This window comes from Acartia tonsa, chromosome 13, assembly GCF_053477335.1.
Source record: "Acartia tonsa isolate MP-2025a chromosome 13, ASM5347733v1, whole genome shotgun sequence".
NCBI lineage: Eukaryota > Metazoa > Arthropoda > Copepoda > Calanoida > Acartiidae > Acartia > Acartia tonsa.
In genome coordinates this window covers 19,228,487-19,247,106 of record NC_137272.1, presented here as the reverse complement: position 1 = coordinate 19,247,106, position 18,620 = coordinate 19,228,487, and the positions used below count along the sequence as shown (strand labels likewise).

Genomic DNA, 18,620 nt, shown 5'->3' with positions numbered 1-18,620 from the left:
GCCCCGCAGGGTTGCAACTCAGGTTTAGGCCTTGTAGGGTTCAGTCCTATTGAAAGTGTTAGGCATGAAGAAAAAACAACTAATTCTCTCTCTTATTTTCATTTGAGTTAAAAAAAATTACTTGTTGAGGGGTGGTTTTGATTGCTCATTCTTGTGAATTGTATGGTCTTAGTTAATCCAGATTATTTGTAGGTCTTTTTATGCCAATTTATAACATAACATATAGCCGTGTAGTTGCTAGCAACATTAAAAGATCTTAGTTTTGTTGTTGTTGAAACTGATCTGAATATTTTTTCAGTATCTACCTGCCCTCTGGATCCATCACAAGAAACAGAACAAGATAGAAAATTAAATCTCATTCTTTCTAAGGTAAACTTTTTTTTATTAAGTTAGGAGTTCATAGTCCTGTGGAAAGGGTGGTGCAATTGCTAACACTCTTCTGATAAATATAAGGGGGGTGCTGGGGCCCACACTCCCTCATAATTCCCGCTGCATGAAAGAAGGATGTGTCAATTTCAAAATTACGCAGAATTGTGAAATTTTCAAATTCTTAAAAATCAAATTTACACCCCCTTTAAGGGTTTGTCCTTTCCAGGGGTTTAAAAAATAATAATGGGCTTTGGACACTACTGATTAGATAACTCATATTTAGTAAAATTCGTAATAACTGACACATTATCGATATAATGTTATTCTAGTAGCATTATAAATAGTCTTTTGTTGGTAAGGGTTTTTACACCTACATACCCCGACCACACAAAGTTATTTCATTAATTCAACAAAACATACATAATCTTACATAAAAGTAACAGGATGTCTATCAGTCTAAGTGTGTGTGTAGATAAGTTAAGTTGCTGAGGGAATACATATTAAAATTAATGGTTTGTTTAATTAAATTCTGTAATTAGAAGGTTATAATATCATATAATATACCACATTCAGGGGTTAGATTTAACACATTTAAAACCAAGGTTTATACAGAGTCCTTGAAGAAAAATTTATTTAAAAAAACTTACTTATGAATGCAAATTTAAAAATCCACCAAGATGTCCACAACTACATAACCATTTAAAATGTCGGAAAATGGAATAAAACGATCTAAATGAAAATGTCAAGTCCCAAAAACGACTCCTTACTTTCCTTTTTGAGTTTAACCCTTATTTCTTGACTAAAGTTTTAAAAAAAGCGTTATCAGGTTGTATATTGTTTCTAAGAATGATTAATGCTAGTTTTGTTGACCTCAAGGAGCCCTAATCTTTATATTTTTTTTATTCTACTACCCGCGGAAATCTGTCTACAATATGATGTAATAAATAATATTTAGGTGCAAGAGCATCAATCCTCATTGCGGCAGAGCTCACTGGAAAATGGCGGAGGCTGCGGCTCCCTGTCTCGCTCCTCATCCATAGAGGCCAACAAACATAACAATGCTTTCAATGCCTGGACATGTTCAGGTTAGCATATAAATAAGGATAAGAGATCTAATTGGATAAGACAATGACTGATAAATTGTGTACATCCTTAAAGTTAATACACAAAATTTAAAAAGTTCTTGAAACGTTTGAACACACAACTTTATGAACTAACCAATCACAATTCACTAAAGTCCCCAACGTTATTGAGCCAACGAACAAGAACACGTTATCATAAAACTTTGAAGACCAGTATAATAAACAACCCATTATCCTCTCTCTTTCTGATTTTTGGATGTAAATAATACGCGGAAACGAATGCACAACTAATAAATTATATTATTAAAGGTTGTATCTATAATTAAATAAATTAGCGGATCCTCCTTCCTATTTCTTCTTACTGTGTCTTAATTCATAGATAAAGTAATCAGAGAGAAAGAGGACAATAGGCTGTATAATACACTAGTCCCCAAAGTTTTATAAAAACGTTTTCTTATTCGTTGGCTTAACAACTTCAGTGAATTTTAATTGGTTGTTTCATTAAATCGAGTACCTAACCTAAAGTAATAAAAAACAAAAGAACTATTACCCCCCTCCTCTTATTTTCGATTGATTTCAAAATAAGGAGGGGGGGGGGGGGAGGCGTTATGAGCTCGACTATGCACTTTTAAGGAAACCATAAACTTTTGAGGTTTGAATTATTCTAATAAAATAATATTTTTTCAACCTTACTTTCATCTATTTTTTTCTGTTTCTCTGTATATGTATATATAGTGTATAAGGTTTTCTGTCTGTTTTCCAATAACTATAAGGATTTATTTATGGGATTATATTTCTTTTTCTATCCAGATATTTTACAAATGCGCTGTAAAATTCATTTGTCATTTTAGCAATTAAAAGAGGGTCGTTTCTTTCGCATAATTCCGCAAAATTTTGTGTTGGTTTGTAGTCAAATGCTCTTATTAAGTCGAATTGTTAGTTATTAATCAAGAACACTTTGACTTAATAATAGCATTTAACAAAAAAAAACTAACTTTAAGGAATTACTTTCGATAGTTTGGAGTTTAAATATGCAAAAATAGATAGATTATCTTTATTTTTCCGCTTTTAGTTTTTATGAAATTGTTTCTAGTTTTATATTGTTGTTTGAAAAAAGATTTGTTACACTTTTAATTTACAAAATTTATCTACATTTTTCTGTTTCAGGCCCCAACAGTCTTTCAGCCTCGCTGCCGCCCCCCGACTCTGACTCCATGTGTAGTATGTCATCCATGGTCTCCTCTGTCACCATACCTGCTTCTATGTCAATGTCGACCATAGGTACATGTCACTTTTTTTTGTAACTACCTTTGTCTTGCCTTCATTCGCTGTAATTTATATTTACTTAGGGCGTTGTTACAAGAGACCTCATCCTACCAAAAATTTAATTACAAAAAGACCATAAACCTAAAGACATAATCATACAAAAGACCTAAATGACATAAGATTATGGTTGATAAGCAATACACTGCAACTCATTTTGTCCGTTTGTCAGTCATTGATGCACATTGCAATTGGGGAATTCTAAAGCACATTAACTTGGTTAGGTATTACAACATTTCATTGGATATTATGGTCATTGTTATTTTCTGTGGGCCTTTTTATATTTCAGCTATTCTAGATTTATAAATGCTTTTCCTTTATTATATAGAATAAAAGTTAGGACATACAAAAATGTGATTTGTGATTACCAGGCGGATTGGGTACACTTGGGGGAGGTGGTGCACTTTCAACACCCAACTCTACATTCAGCACACCAACCAATACGCCAGGTATGTTTATACTTTCCGTGGATATTCACAATAAAAAAATATAAGATCAATACAAGTTTTGTTAGCCCCAAGAGGCTGAAGGCCCAGGCCAACAAAACTGGTATTAATATTGTTATTTTCATTTAAATATTCGTACCTGTAGTACGATACTATACATGATTTTTTCAGTAGGGCTGATAACTTGTTCTTACTCAGTGGATATTATTTGGTTTGGAAGCCATACTGGAAATAATATTATTATAAATTTTATTCTTTCTTTTATTTTTTAAAAGATGGACAGAAATATTTTTAAAAATATTTTGCCCTAAATCTTCATCTATAAAAAACACCTCCTTTTTGGCGAAAACTAATGTTATTAGAAATATAATATTTTACTTTTTGTAAGCTTCAAAAACAAAGTCATTTGGAGTTATTCTCCCTTGAAACTTAAAGTGAACCCAAGCAACACCATTTTCAATCCAGCAGCCAGCGGGGAGCTCAAAATCTTCCTCCCTCCTCAACCTAACCTAACCTAATCATTGAAAATTATTTTACTCCTCAAATGGTTGTTATAGTGGTCCTTTTTCAGTTTGATGGAAAATGCCCATTTGTGTTATGTTTTGTTTTGAGGTTGTAAAAACTAAATGGAATGTTGTACAAAAGGAAAGAAAACCACAGATAAAGGGATAGAACAATAGACTTTTTATTTATCTTCCTCCCAATTCCTCATATTTGAAAACTATCCTGAATTAATACTGGAGTAAAGAAAGGGATGAAGATTAATTTTCTGTCATTGTCCGCACTCTTCCTGGAGATAACAAAATCCAAGTTTTTGCCAACTTTTCATAATTCATTTTAGCTTCGACTCAAACAGTGGTCTAACAGCGGAATTTTAGAAAATAATATTCATTTTTTGTCATTTTAAATAAAACATGAGGATGGAATGGGACATTGGACTATTAAATTACACTGGTGCAAAATGTACTTTGGATACTTATATTAATAGTTTGATTGGTCAATTCCAAACTATAGTTATCAAACTGTTTAACCAATAATTTTAATTTTATCATAATTGGGGATTTAGTTTAGGAATTCTATTGTTATTGACATAAAAGATCTCCAAAACTGCAGAATATAAAACAATTAAATATAGTATCTTATTACATAAAGTAGTAACCTTTTTTGTCTGTAGATAAAGATCGTGCTTACCGCTAACCCGATATGGTTCTCCTTTATAGTGAAGCTTCTTATATGTCCAGGGTAGGTTATCCCTTATTTTTGGGGAGGGTATCTCTACCCTACCAATTAAAAATGAATCAATCTAAAACATTTTTAATACATTTTCTTTTTAAAATTCAAAATAAAAATGGAAGGGGTAGACTTTTAGACTTTTCCCAATCCCACCTCAAGTGCCCCAAGAGGCTTCTAGGGGCATAGGCTCTAGTTATTCAATAAACTAGTTAAGTTAAGCATTTAAGCTTTTACTTTTCCGCTTCAAAAGACATAAATTTTCATAAAAACTAAGTATGTCCATTTTTTCTATTGTGGGTTTGAATAAAGAAGTTCCCTAGAGATTTAAAAGGATTTTCACCGTGGACAAAAAATGCCAAGAATAAGTTGTTACATTTGTACAGATTATACAATTGGTAGTTTTTAGGGAATACGGGATAAGACAATGGATGATGTTGTATAACTCCAATTATGACACAAATTTCTTTACATTAAAATCATTGGTGGAAAAATTTGGACACTACTAGCTTGTTCCAACAATTGAAGGTTTAATAATAGAACCGAAAGTTCTTGAGCTAACAAATGACAAGAAGAAACTTTGATATCCAGTAAGAATAATTTACTGTAAAATATCCCCTCCCTACTTGAGTACATTAAGTAAATTTGACCTTCATTTCAAAAATATGAAGAATTAAAAATCATACACCCACTTGTTATAAAGCAACTTTTTTGTAATAGTTATAGACAGACCGACCGACAATGTTTAATTGCAGAGAACTTTCCAAATATATAAAGGTATGTTTGTGATCTTACACATGAAACTATATTATATTGTCAGGGATCTAAAGTGATAAGACAATAACTGATAAATTTGTGTACATCCCCAATGATGACACACAAAATTACCCTTTAAGTAGATTAAAATTATTAGTTGAAAAGTTTGGACACTCAATTTAATAAACCAACCAAGTCCCCAAAGTTGTTAAGCCAACGAATAAAACAGTTTTTTAAAACTTTGTGGATTAATGTAATAAACAGCCAATTGTCCCCTCTCTCTCTCTGTCATGTTGTGGTACAAATCTAGAACACAAATCTTGGCGATCATAAGAAGGATATGAGGATAAATTATAAATCCCCCATTTTATGTTGAAATATGACGTAGTACCACATTACCTGCCTGACCTTAGACCTTATTCATACAATAATTTATTTATTTACGTATCAAAGTTTATGTGTAAAGGTTCAGAGATCTAAAGGGATAATATAATGGCGGATAAATTGATGTACATCCCCAATGATGAAACATAAAATTATCCCTTTTGTAGATTAAAATTAGTGGTAAAGGTGCTTAAACACCAACGATGTGAATAAACCAATCAAAATTCAGTTAAGTCCCCAAAGTTTTTCAGCCAATGAATAAGAAAACGTTATTATGTAACTTAGAGCACTAGTATCATAAACAGCCCGTTGTACACTATATCTATGGTAAAGGTTGCTTATTTCTATCGTATGAAGTGTTATAAAGCAAACTTTATCTCATAATAAAAGTGTTTTCTACATTATCTCTTTTTGGCTTTTAGAGCCAACTAAAATATGATTTTTTTATTTTCTTAATAGCAGACAACAGTTTGAAAAACCATTTAATAAATTTGTATACCTGTCGTTTGCAGACCAGTAGTCCTATTCACGGAAAAGCAGACTAAATCTTGTTTAACAGCCAGATATCGTTCTACTTTGTTATTCTTTGCCTTTAAATATTGCTCTAAGTAAAATATTTAAGAGGGTAGGACCAAAAATAAATTTCTCTATAAAAATTGTAAAATGAACAATCAAGCCATTTTCTAGATCTTACAGGACATACAGAACATGATGACTTAGTGTGTACTATAAAATGTTATTTATTTCAGCTGCAACACGAAGACATTCAATGGGAATGGGAAACTCACGTCCAAGGTAGGATTTTTTTTGTAGCGAAGCTGCTCTAAAAATACATCATCCTTGGACAGGGATCTAAAGGGATAAGACAATGGCCAATAAATTTATGTACAGCCCCAATGATAATACACAGAATTCCTCTTCTGTAGATTAAAATTAATGGTTGAAACGTTTGAACACTCAACTTAATGAAACAACCAATCAAAAGTTGTATAACCAACTAATAATAAAAAGGTTATTATAATTTTTTGGGACTAGTTTAATAGACAACCCATTGCCCCCCTCTCTCTGATCCTAAGGTCTATATGTTTGCCACTAAAAGGTCGTTATTGATTGGGGCTGTGGCTGGACATTTTTAGATCTTGACGCAGGGACTGCGTATATCTCGAAAAAAAGCTCTAAAATTAAAATCGACACAGCTGCAGCTACCGAGCCATGTTTAATACGAAAGTTGCAGATATATGAAGCTTTACGAAGTGTGTCAAAAAATCAGCCATGTGACGTCTTAAAATGAGGGATGAGAGAAGAAGTGGGAAAGAAACCCCTAAAAAAAGAGATGGATATCCCCGCATTTTTATGACGTCATATGGCTGATTTTTTTAGACACTTTGGAAAGCTTGCGATATATGAGAGGCGGTTTCTCTAAAAGGTCGAACACAGAATGTCCCCATACCTCCTTAATTTGAAAATAATGAAAAGAAGGGAGTAGGGACGTGTAGTTTTTACTTTAGGTCTGTTTTAGTTAGGTTATATTGGGTACAGGGTAGCCCAGTTGGAATATGGCCCCCGCTCCCCACAATGGTTAGGTGTATGACCCCCTGCCCCCTTATTTTCAATTTATTTCAAATGAGGGAAGGGGGACTTTTGAAGGAAAGCACAATATGTTATGTGTATGTACATTTTGTGTAAGAAAATTAATTGCAAGAAAATGATGATATAAATTACTGTATAATTAAGTGCATAAAATCACAGCCAGGGGAAAACATAATCTAAATTGCGCAGCTACTTTATTTTATAACAAGGGTATACCTATCCTTCTGTAAAATCTTTTATTTTGTCCGAAAGTCTTAAATATGTATAACAATTCGTTCACCTGTTTATGGGCTTTCTCCCTATTTGTTCTTTTGAAATCACACTCTTGACATAGTAGCTTAACTTTCACCTTCCTGACATCTACCGGAATCATTTCTTAATATTTATCTACCTTTATAAACTTCTCTGAAAATAAGTTTTTGCAACATAATTAATTTTATCTCTAGTCTCTAATTTAAAGCTTTAAACACTGCCTAATTTAAGATATTATGTTTCTCTGAAAATCAGGATATGTCCGTTTGTTCTTTTGTTTTATCTACCTCATTATAAAATAGTTGTCCTGTCGATGTTAAAGTCTGCATGATGATTCCTATAACAATTATGAACGACTCAGAAAGCGTTCCAACTCTAAAATCGTTACCAGAAAGACAGTACGTATATTTGAAATATGCTGAATTTTAACTCTTTTGACAATAACTTTTTATGTGATATGATTATTTTTGGAATTATGATTCCTATGACAACAAGGTTAAATATTGTAAGCGAGGAATCTCTATAATCAAATCCTATGAATAAGTATGTCCTTTTATTGTATCCTATAATTACGGAAATGTACAATTTAGTTTACACTTACAAATAAACGCTATTTATCCTAAATTTCTGTATAATCGCAGGGTACCACGAGTTCGAGGCTCACCATCTCCATTAAGAAAGACTCCATTCATCTCACCTTCACAGGTTGGTGCCAGAGATCTAAAGGGATAATACAATGGCCGATCAATTGATGTACATTCCTATTTATAATTACCCTTCTGTAGAAAAAATAAGTGGTTGAAAGTTTAAACACTCAACTTTACTAACCAACCAATCAAAATTCAAGTCCCCAAAATTGTTAAGCAAACGAAAAAGAAAACAGTATCATAAAACTTTGGGGACTAATGTAATAAACAGCCTAATGATCGCCTCCCTCCCTGTTATAAATTCAGGGATCTTAAGGGATAAGACAATGGTCAATAATTCGATGTTCATCCTCGATAAATCAAAATTACCCTCCCCTTAACTGAAAAATATTGGTTTAAAAGTGTATACACTGTTAGCTTAAACCAATCAACCTTTTCCTACCCCCAACACTGTTTAGGAAATTATTGGTTGAAAAGTGGGGACACTGTTAGTTTGAACCAACCAATGAAGATTTAATATTTCAGTACAACCTGTCCCTCCCCCCAACACTGTATGGGGATGATGTAACGGATATAGCCAATGGAAACAACCTGATGACCCAGTCAATGGACCCGAGTGTCTTGGCCCACCAGATGGATAATGGCAGCGTTTCAGGTAAACCACAAACAAGTTGTAGAATAGAGAATGACAACATCAATAAAAGAGAAGCTCTTAAATTGAACATGAAAAATGATTGTAGGATAAATGAACATTAACACAGCATATCTAAATTAAGGAAAAGAGCTAACCGTTTCAGACGTTTGGACTTACGGACGTTTCGATCCTAATTATAAAATCTTCGCCTCTGAAAAATAGGGATAATATCGCCATTAAGTGATCTTTCCAACGGTTAGTAAACCAATAAGTTTAAAGTATTGAATGTAAGAAATAAATTAAGTATACAAAACTGAAAACTTTATTTAATAGAACGAAGTAGAGGGAGGAAAAAAAATTTTCTTCATGTGAAATATCCGTTCCTTTTTCATGTAATTATTTAAATTTTTCCATGGAGAATGGTATTTGTTTTAAAGCAATATTTCTTAAACAAATATTGAGGGGAAGATGGTGTATTGTCCTTTTCCTATTTTATAACCCTCATTTATACATATTAGGAGATTGACAATTCATTCAATGTCAATTATTCTCTAAAAAAATCTATAAATATTGATGTGTAACCATACAACTGCCTGGATTCCCAGTTGTGGACCTTTTTCATCTTCTAGCAAGTACTTTCTGCTCTTTTGTAGCGACTTGGCTGCTTTAATGTACTCGACGCTATTGGTTGAATTTCAACGACCCAATTGAAAGTCGGCACAGGGTCCTCGGGATGGGGACATACAGTTATTTAACTCCTTTACCCTCTATTTTTTTACTCTATTATTGTATCCCTGTTATCCATGATTTTTATTTCCAGATGACTGCAGCAGTATTATGTCGCAAAGTGTGGATTCTAATACTCTAAGAAATAATCTTAATCAGAGGTAATTTAAATTTGCAAAGTATGTTGAATACAACTTAAGTTCCCTCGCTCTATATGACTATTTTATTTCTATTATTATAATCACAAAGTGAAATATTCTATTACTCTCAGAAATAATTACAATCAGAGGTAATTTCACTTGTACAGTGTGTTGAATACAACTTAAGTTCCCTCGCTCTATATGACTATTTTATTTCTATTATTATATTCACAAAGTGAAATATTCTAATACTCTCAGAAATAATTATAATCAGAGGTAATTTAAATTTGCAAAGTATGTTGAATACAACTTAAGTTCCCTCGCTCTATATGACTATTTTATTTCTATTATTATAATCACAAAGTGAAATATTCTATTACTCTCAGAAATAATTATAATCAGAGGTAATTTCACTTGTACAGTGTGTTTTTAGATCATAAAGTGTAATATTCTAATTCCCTTAGAAATAATCGCAAATTTTGTTTCCAATACTGTACTTTGAAATTGAATCTAAAAACAAAACAAATATTATACAACACATGTAATGGAAAGTCAACCCTCCAGAATAATTTTATAGTTATATTTTCAAAAAAGTTAGTCTTTGCCGAATTACTCTTTGGTAAAATTAAACCCAGGTTGTGCGCCGTATGCACAAAAATTTCAATTCGTAAAATTAAACCTAGTTCACCGTATACACAAAAATCGAAAACTCTCCTCTCAGATAAAATCAACCTTATTCGACGTTCACTCAAAGCCCCAAAAATAATGGACTTAAAAGTGTATTAAACTGTAAAGAAGCTTTATATATTCATATAACATCCACCTAAATTTGACTTTTGGTATTTTATTTATAACATCACCAGAGGGAATTGAATTTTGGAAAAAAATATCAATTTATATTTTACACTGCTATGCATTGTTCTTGTTCTTGAAACAAGAACGAGAACAATGCATAGCAGTGTAAAATATAAATTGATATTTTTTTCAAAATTCCAAAACTATCCAGGGACCTATAAGAAGCTTCCATAAAACAGAGAACTCAATAGGTACTGTAATTGTCGAAATCTTAAGCTGAAGACAAGAAAGCTTACTACTTTATATAATAGGATAATGAAATGCAGCTGTTTTAAGGGTTGCCAGCTTAATAATACAGACCGATTCAATAATTGTGTTAATATGTTATGATGTCTAACTTTAAAATGGTGTAATTATAGTTATATTTAGCCTAGAAAAATGATAAACATACCTATAGAAGCGTTAAATAATTCTCTTTTTAATAATATAAATATTTTTTAGAAACAAGAACAAGAACAATGCATAGCAGTGTAAAATATAAATTGATATTTTTTTCCAAAATTCAATTCCCTCTGGTGATGTTATAAATAAAATACCAAAAGTCAAATTTAGGTGGATGTTATATGAATATATAAAGCTTCTTTACAGCCAAAAAAATTGGGAAAAAAAATATCATTTATGGAGCAACAACTAAAGTGGGTTTATCACAAAACCTCGATTTTTTAGTCAGCTGTTCTATAAACAACCAAGTTATTTCCTATATATTATAAAGCAATGCCAGGCGATTAAAATGAGGTATTAAGCACTTTCTAACTCCAAAAATTGATTCTTCTAGAGCAAAAATTAGTTTAGGATTTTTGGTGACTCAAATTTGAAATTTGATTTGTAACAAGAGAAAAATATTAAAAAAACATACTTTTTTTTTATTTAAGAGGCAAATTAATGGTATCAATATATTTGCAAATGTCTTATATACAGTTTAAAACACTTTTAAGTCCATTATTTTTGGGGCTTTGAGTGAACGTTGAATAAGGTTGATTTTATCTCCTCTGTAAATTTTATTTTAATACCTATAATTGCGATAACTTTTTAAAGATGTCAATTTTTAAAAGTTTCAAAAAGCCCAAAAAAATTTTTGAGTGAAATTTTGGAAAAAAATATCAATTTATATTTTACACTGCTATGCATTGTTCTTGTTCTTGTTTCTAAAAAATATTTATATTATTAAAAAGAGAATTTTTTAACGCTTCTATAGGTATGTTTATCATTTTTCTAGGCTAAACATAACTATAATTACACCATTTTAAAGTTAGACATCATAACATATTAACACAATTATTGAATCGGTCTGTATTATTAAGCTGGCAACCCTTAAAACAGCTGCATTTCATTATCCTATTATATAAAGTAGTAAGCTTTCTTGTCTTCAGCTTAAGATTTCGACAATTACAGTACCTATTGAGTTCTCTGTTTTATGGAAGCTTCTTATAGGTCCCTGGATAGTTTTGGAATTTTGAAAAAAATATCAATTTATATTTTACACTGCTATGCATTGTTCTCGTTCTTGTTTCAAGAACAAGAACAATGCATAGCAGTGTAAAATATAAATTGATATTTTTTTCCAAAATTCAATTCCCTCTGGTGATGTTATAAATAAAATACCAAAAGTCAAATTTAGGTGGATGTTATATGAATATATAAAGCTTCTTTACAGCCAAAAAAATTGGGAAAAAAAATATCATTTATGGAGCAACAACTAAAGTGGGTTTATCACAAAACCTCGATTTTTTAGTCAGATGTTCTATAAACAACCAAGTTATTTCCTATATATTATAAAGCAATGCCAGGCGATTAAAATGAGGTATTAAGCACTTTCTAACTCCAAAAATTGATTCTTCTAGAGCAAAAATTAGTTTAGGATTTTTGGTGACTCAAATTTGAAATTTGATTTGTAACAAGAGAAAAATATTAAAAAAACATACTTTTTTTTTATTTAAGAGGCAAATTAATGGTATCAATATATTTGCAAATGTCTTATATACAGTTTAAAACACTTTTAAGTCCATTATTTTTGGGGCTTTGAGTGAACGTTGAATAAGGTTGATTTTATCTCCTCTGTAAATTTTATTTAATACCTATAATTGCGATAACTTTTTAAAGATGTCAATTTTTAAAAGTTTCAAAAAGCCCAAAAAAATTTTTGAGTGAAATTTCTTTTTTTTTTTTTTGGGGGGGGGAGGTTCTTTGGGGCTTCGCCCCATGGTGCAGTGGGGTTCCCCCAACCCAATTACTGATTTTTATTTACAAAAATAAAAAAAAAAATTATTAATCTGGAAATGGGGATTTTTTTATTTTTTGGGGGGTTGGGGTGTCCCACCCTCCTAGAAAATAGCCTAAAACCACCGGAGGACCAGTAGGTATATTCCCAGAAGAGTAGAGCCCAATTTGTTCAGCAGTTACTGAGATTTTACAAAAAATGTAAAAAAAAATTGTTTTGGGGGGTGTTTTTTTTGTTTTTTTTTGGGGGGGGGGGTTGGGGGTGTCACACCCCCAAGGAAAATAGCTTAAAACCATCACAGGACCAGTAGGTATAATCCCTGAAGAGTATAGCCCAATCGGTTCAGCGGTTACTGAGATCTTAAGCTTCAGACGGACAGACAGACGGACAGACATCAAGCTACTTTGTATCATAGATTACTCATGTCTACATTATGGCATTATTAGAACTATAATTTCAATATAATTTTATGTATGTATATGCTTACCCCTGAAATTATTTTAATTAGCTAATGTACATAAGCTTGTTTGCTCCTCAATGAAAATGCAGAAAACTGCAAATAAATAAATAAACAAACAAGAACCAATATATCATCAAAAGCGAAGACTTTTAACATTCAAAACAAACAAATAAGTTTGAATAATATGAGTATACTTTCTGATAAGGTAGTTAAATGCAAGGATCTAAAGGAATAAGACAATAGCCGATAAATTGATGTACATCCCAAATGATGATACAGAAATTTAACCCTTTAGATTTCAATTAGTGGTTGAAACGTAAATTCCTATAAAGTACCTTTTTGAGGACTGTTTTTTTATGTTTGTTTGTTTATTTAGGTTAGGTTAAGAGGGTTAGGATACCGCAGGTATAGGCGCTGCCGGGGTACGGTATAGGGTAAAAAATTATCGTTACATTATGGGAAAGAGGAATGTTGCTACAATTGGTATATTATGACAATTAGTTTAATAAAAACAAACGGTCACAAGGACTTCAACTATTACAGAAAATAATCGCTTTTGGTGAATATTTTCCTTGATCAAAAACTTTAATAGAAAGCATTTTCAGGCTTTTAATATTTATATTTTCCATCAAATTATTTTGATTTAGATAATTGAAAAAGTCAAAAATAGACTTTAGACAATCAAATAACACACACACAAATATTCAGAGAAACAAAAGACCAACTGACAAACAGATAATCAGACCATAAGCATACAGACAGATCAATAGTCAGACCAACATACAGATTAGCAAACAGAACAACAGACAGAAAAACAGACAATCCAATAGAAGACCAACATACAGATTAGCAAACAGAACAACAGACAGACCAACAGACAATCGAACAGAAGACCCACAGACAGACCAATAGAAAGACCAGCAGACAGACTAACAAAGAGACTAATAGACAGTTCTACAGACAGACCAACAGACATACCAACATACAGACCAACATACAGAACAACAGACAGAGCAACAGACAGAGCAAAAGACAAAACAAAAGACAGACCAGCAAACCGACCAACGTACAGACCAACAGGCAGACCAAAAGACAGAGCAACAGACAGAATAGCAAACAGAACAACAGACAGACACACAGGCAGAAAAACAGACAGTCAGTCTAGCAGACAGACAAAACGACAAAAGTGACAAAAAGACACCATAGACTAACGGATAAATAGTCAAACAGGCAGACCAACAAACAACACTGACAAAAGACACAGGTAAACAGACAGACATACAGAAATTTAGATAAAAAAATGATATATTTACAGGTATAATTCTGGAGCCGCGCGTCCAAGGAGCCTGTTTTCCCAACGCAACAGTACGTGTAGCTTACCTACGGGCAATACATCAGGGTAAGTACGATTTATTATAAAGTGCAATTACTCTACAATATTTTCACTTTTAATTTTGTTGCTGTGCTAATTATGGACATAATCAGATACAGAAGTTAAGTAGCTTACAGTGTCTATAAAAATGACGTCATTCAATACAAATGACCAGTATACATTTGTTTAGACCAATATGGTAGAATGTATACTAGTTATCATTGGTCATTTGTATTGTATGGCGTCATTTTTTATAGGCACTTTAAGCTGCTTCTTATTAAATACTTATGTTTATGTTATTACCCTTAGATATATAAAGATTCAATATTTGTTGAAACTGGAATAATTATTTTAATTTATAGCCATATAAATATAGTGGGAAATGTCAAATGTAAAAATAAATGAAACAGAAAAACATACAATTAACAAGAGTTAAAGATTTCATTTTAAGCTTAGAAAATAGAACAAATATACAATCACAGAGATTTCAATAACTTTGAAGTAATTCAATTTCACTTTCAATTTTAGTTTTAAAATAAAAGTTTAAAAAATTTTCTTTTGAGGTGGGTCTTTTTTTCTTCAGATGGTGGTGGTACCATCCCCCAAAAGAGTTACGAGCCTTTCAAGGACCTACACCTGTAAAGGAGAATCACATCGGGATCATCATATCGGTACAGACAGACAAATACATACCATAGTCATATTTACAGACATCCTGTTTCTTTTACATAAGAAACATAGATAAAAAGTTTACAATACAAAAAGACATAAAAACATCCTACATCCTCAATAAGTGAAGAAAAAGAAAATCCTAATACATGTATTATACCCCTCTTGTGTTTTGTAGTGTTTATATCCATGTGAATTAGTTAAGCAATAAACTCTGTAAAAATTACACACAGAATAATAAGTAGATACACAGAGATACAGAGATAGGATAATAAACTAAAAAATACATATTAAAAAAAAATTTAGGGATAAGACAACGGCTGACAACTTGATGTATAATTATGATAAACAAAATCAATCCTTCTTTAGATTTAAATCTTGTACTATGAAATTAAAGACAAGAAAATTTCCAAGATGTGTTTTGTTTGGGACCGGTGTAATTTCAAGTCCATTGTCTCCTCTTTATTATGAAATGTTATTCAAGAAATATTTTTTGCAAAATAAAAGTATTGATGTCAAAATTGCAATAACAGATTGATACAGATATCTGCCCTTTCATTGAGCCTAGTTCTTTATTTTGTTAGTAGGACACATATGATCTGCACCCCTCCCCAACCCAATTGTAAAAATCCTTTAGCGCAAAATTTCTGTCAATTCATATAGGAAATTTTTCTGGCAAAGCAGCATCTAATTCTGACTTTTTCAATTCAATTCAATTCAATTCAAATTTATTTACCATAAGATCCGACAAACCCCTGATCTTGGACAATTATCCTCCATCAGGACAATAAATAATATATATATAATATATAGACAATGTAAAACAGATGATATTAAATAGTTATTACGATTTGATTTATTTAGATACATTATCACAATGATTGCATTCATAAGTGATGGATTATTATTTATTTTCCATCTAATCATCTAATCATTATATTAAATTGACTACATTAGCGATTTAAAAAAATAAATCATAATTACATAATGAATAAAAAATGATTAATAAGCGGATAAATGCCCTGCCATGCGCTCAGGTGCAGTACGTAGCCCTTGAGGCTGGAGCGCGCACTGAATGACGGTAGTGCACTATTGCTGGCCGATGCGCTAGGCTAATTTGAAATGATTGGGCGCTGTTATTTCAATCAAAATATAATAAAATCCGCTATTGTGTTTCCATAGGTTCCCTATACCCCCAGCTTTCTCAGGCTCCCTCCGCCATTGGTTGTCTCCCACCGCCGTGACACGCCACTAGATGCATCCTCAAAAAATAAGGTTAATACAATTAAAAGGTCCAAGGACCAAAAAATAACGTTATCGGTAGAAGGCACAATCATTACACTGAACGAAAATTCCCAAAAAAACAACAAGAGTAAGATAGGATTAGGATTAAGATTTGCGAGGTTAAGAATTAAGAATTAAGAATTGCGAGGTTAAGAATTAAGTTTTCCGGAGACTAAATCATGATAGGATATTAAGATTAATGTTAGTTAGGATTAATGTAAAGATAAAATAAGTACCTAGGATATTAAATTGAGGTTTAGGATAGATGTAAGGATAAGGATAAAATAAGTTCAAAGAATTAAGATTTACGGAGAATAAGATTTCCGAAGAACTTAATAATAAAGAATAAATAATTTTAAGAAGGTAGATAGGTACCTAAAAACTTAAATCTTCACGAAAATCTTCACGAAAATCTTTACAAAAATACTAAGAAGCTTTTAAGAAGTTTTGAGGAGTTTTTATACGCCGGAAAGAAAGATTTGTTTAATATTTGATATAAAAAATAAAGTATAAAGATAAAGAATGCTAGTAAGAACATCTAAGGGCAACAAGAGGCTAGAGTAGGAGGTGAATTTTGCGGCCGTGACCTCAACCCGTAAAATCCTGCAATCTTTCCTGGAAGCATAAAATAAAATAAATAATTTGTTAGTTATGTAAACAAGTATTAGAATTTATGTGAAAAAAATGTTAAAGAATATTGACGAGTTTAATAATTATCTTCCAAAAAAAATCATGCACAGTGGATCAAACGGGACAAGATCTATCCGACCGAAAACCACTTCTCCATTCCGTACTGTCGCAATATTCGTTTCTCAATTTTCTTACCAGCAATCCTAAAAAAACAACAAATTAATTGATTGATTAAACCATAAGCAAAGAAGAAAAACAAGTAGACAAAGATGTATAGGTAAGCATATAATTTCCCAGCATGGCATTTATGGAATAATTCGTCTAAAAATGCAATTAAAAGATTAGAACAAGAAAAGGATTATAATAATAATAAAAAAAAACTTTGGTTATAACATTTTCGTATAAAGTCTCCATTTTCTTTTTTATTTTCATAACATTAGTCATATTTGATAGAAATCTGTCAAATTGTCGCTTGACAACTATTTTTCACTTGCCAATTGCCTTGAAATTTATATAAAAATTCTATAGTTTTGTAGCGTGAAAGAGAGGGGGTCTAGGTTTGTTTTAATCCTCTCTTCCACCAAAAAAATTAAATGATTTATTTTTTATTTCAAGCAGAACTGCGGCATATTTAAAGCGCAGCTTGTTAAAAAAACGCGACTGAACTTAAATTTAGCGGTTTGAGTAGATACTGATAAAAAATTTAGTCAGCATCTGCGCCAATAACCTTTGCGGCTAAATCAAATGATTAATAGTTTGCCCTTCAACACGATGTTCTAGCTCATTTTATATTTATAGTCAAACAATCGAATTATGTCTCATGTTGATATAAATATAATATGGTCGTTTTTTGGGGATGTTGTCATACTTGTTTTTGTAAATGCAGGTTTAGCGTTTATATAACTATCAAAACTAATGCATAAACCCCAGTATAAAGGGATATTTCACTTCGAGAATACTATTTTACGCCAACTATATATTTGTCAGTCAAATGAATTATATAATATTAAGCCAAATAATATATGGCTTTAATAATAGATTATTATTAGTTACAAAATAAGTTGATTATAAAATTTAAAGAAGCTGAAAAATTTGACCGACACAAAGTAAGGTAAATTGTAAAATCCTGGTATGTGAAGTAAAATTTTGCCAGCTCCGATTATTTTCTAACCCTTTTTATATAGAAATGGAAGGTCTGTTAACAATCTGGAATAGCCGAGATCCAATAGTACTTTGTTACAAAGAAATAAATGTCTCAAGCATATTTTTCTTCTCTCGAAAACGCATCATAATTTTATTTGCCTTACAGTTATCCATTTTCCATGGGGAAATCGAACTGTGTCAAAAACAAATCATCTTGCATTAAACTAAATTTTGGGTTGTTATGCTTTTACTTATGTAATTGTCAATCTTGATGATTCATAAAGAGAGACGGAAATAGTGTAGAGTGCTCTTAACCGGCGGGGCTACCCAGTAACCAATAAAACCCAACCTTAACTGCCCTTAAGAAATAAAAAAAAATTTAAGAAAACTACCCACCCTTATTTTCAATT

The 18,620-nt window shown here is 31.6% G+C and overlaps 1 protein-coding gene across 1 annotated transcript in view; it reads left to right on the top strand.

The window, feature by feature from the left end:
- The window catches only part of LOC145335190 (uncharacterized), an 82,797-nt gene that overhangs the window by 40,562 nt on the left and 23,615 nt on the right, over window positions 1-18,620 (top strand). Inside the window, exons 12-20 of the mRNA XM_080180922.1 lie at window positions 299-369; window positions 1,325-1,454; window positions 2,619-2,732; window positions 3,146-3,223; window positions 6,340-6,385; window positions 8,074-8,137; window positions 8,605-8,734; window positions 9,534-9,600; window positions 14,428-14,511. Of these exons, the coding sequence (XP_080037048.1) occupies window positions 299-369; window positions 1,325-1,454; window positions 2,619-2,732; window positions 3,146-3,223; window positions 6,340-6,385; window positions 8,074-8,137; window positions 8,605-8,734; window positions 9,534-9,600; window positions 14,428-14,511 (784 nt within the window). The remainder of the gene's footprint in view (window positions 1-298; window positions 370-1,324; window positions 1,455-2,618; window positions 2,733-3,145; window positions 3,224-6,339; window positions 6,386-8,073; window positions 8,138-8,604; window positions 8,735-9,533; window positions 9,601-14,427; window positions 14,512-18,620) is intronic.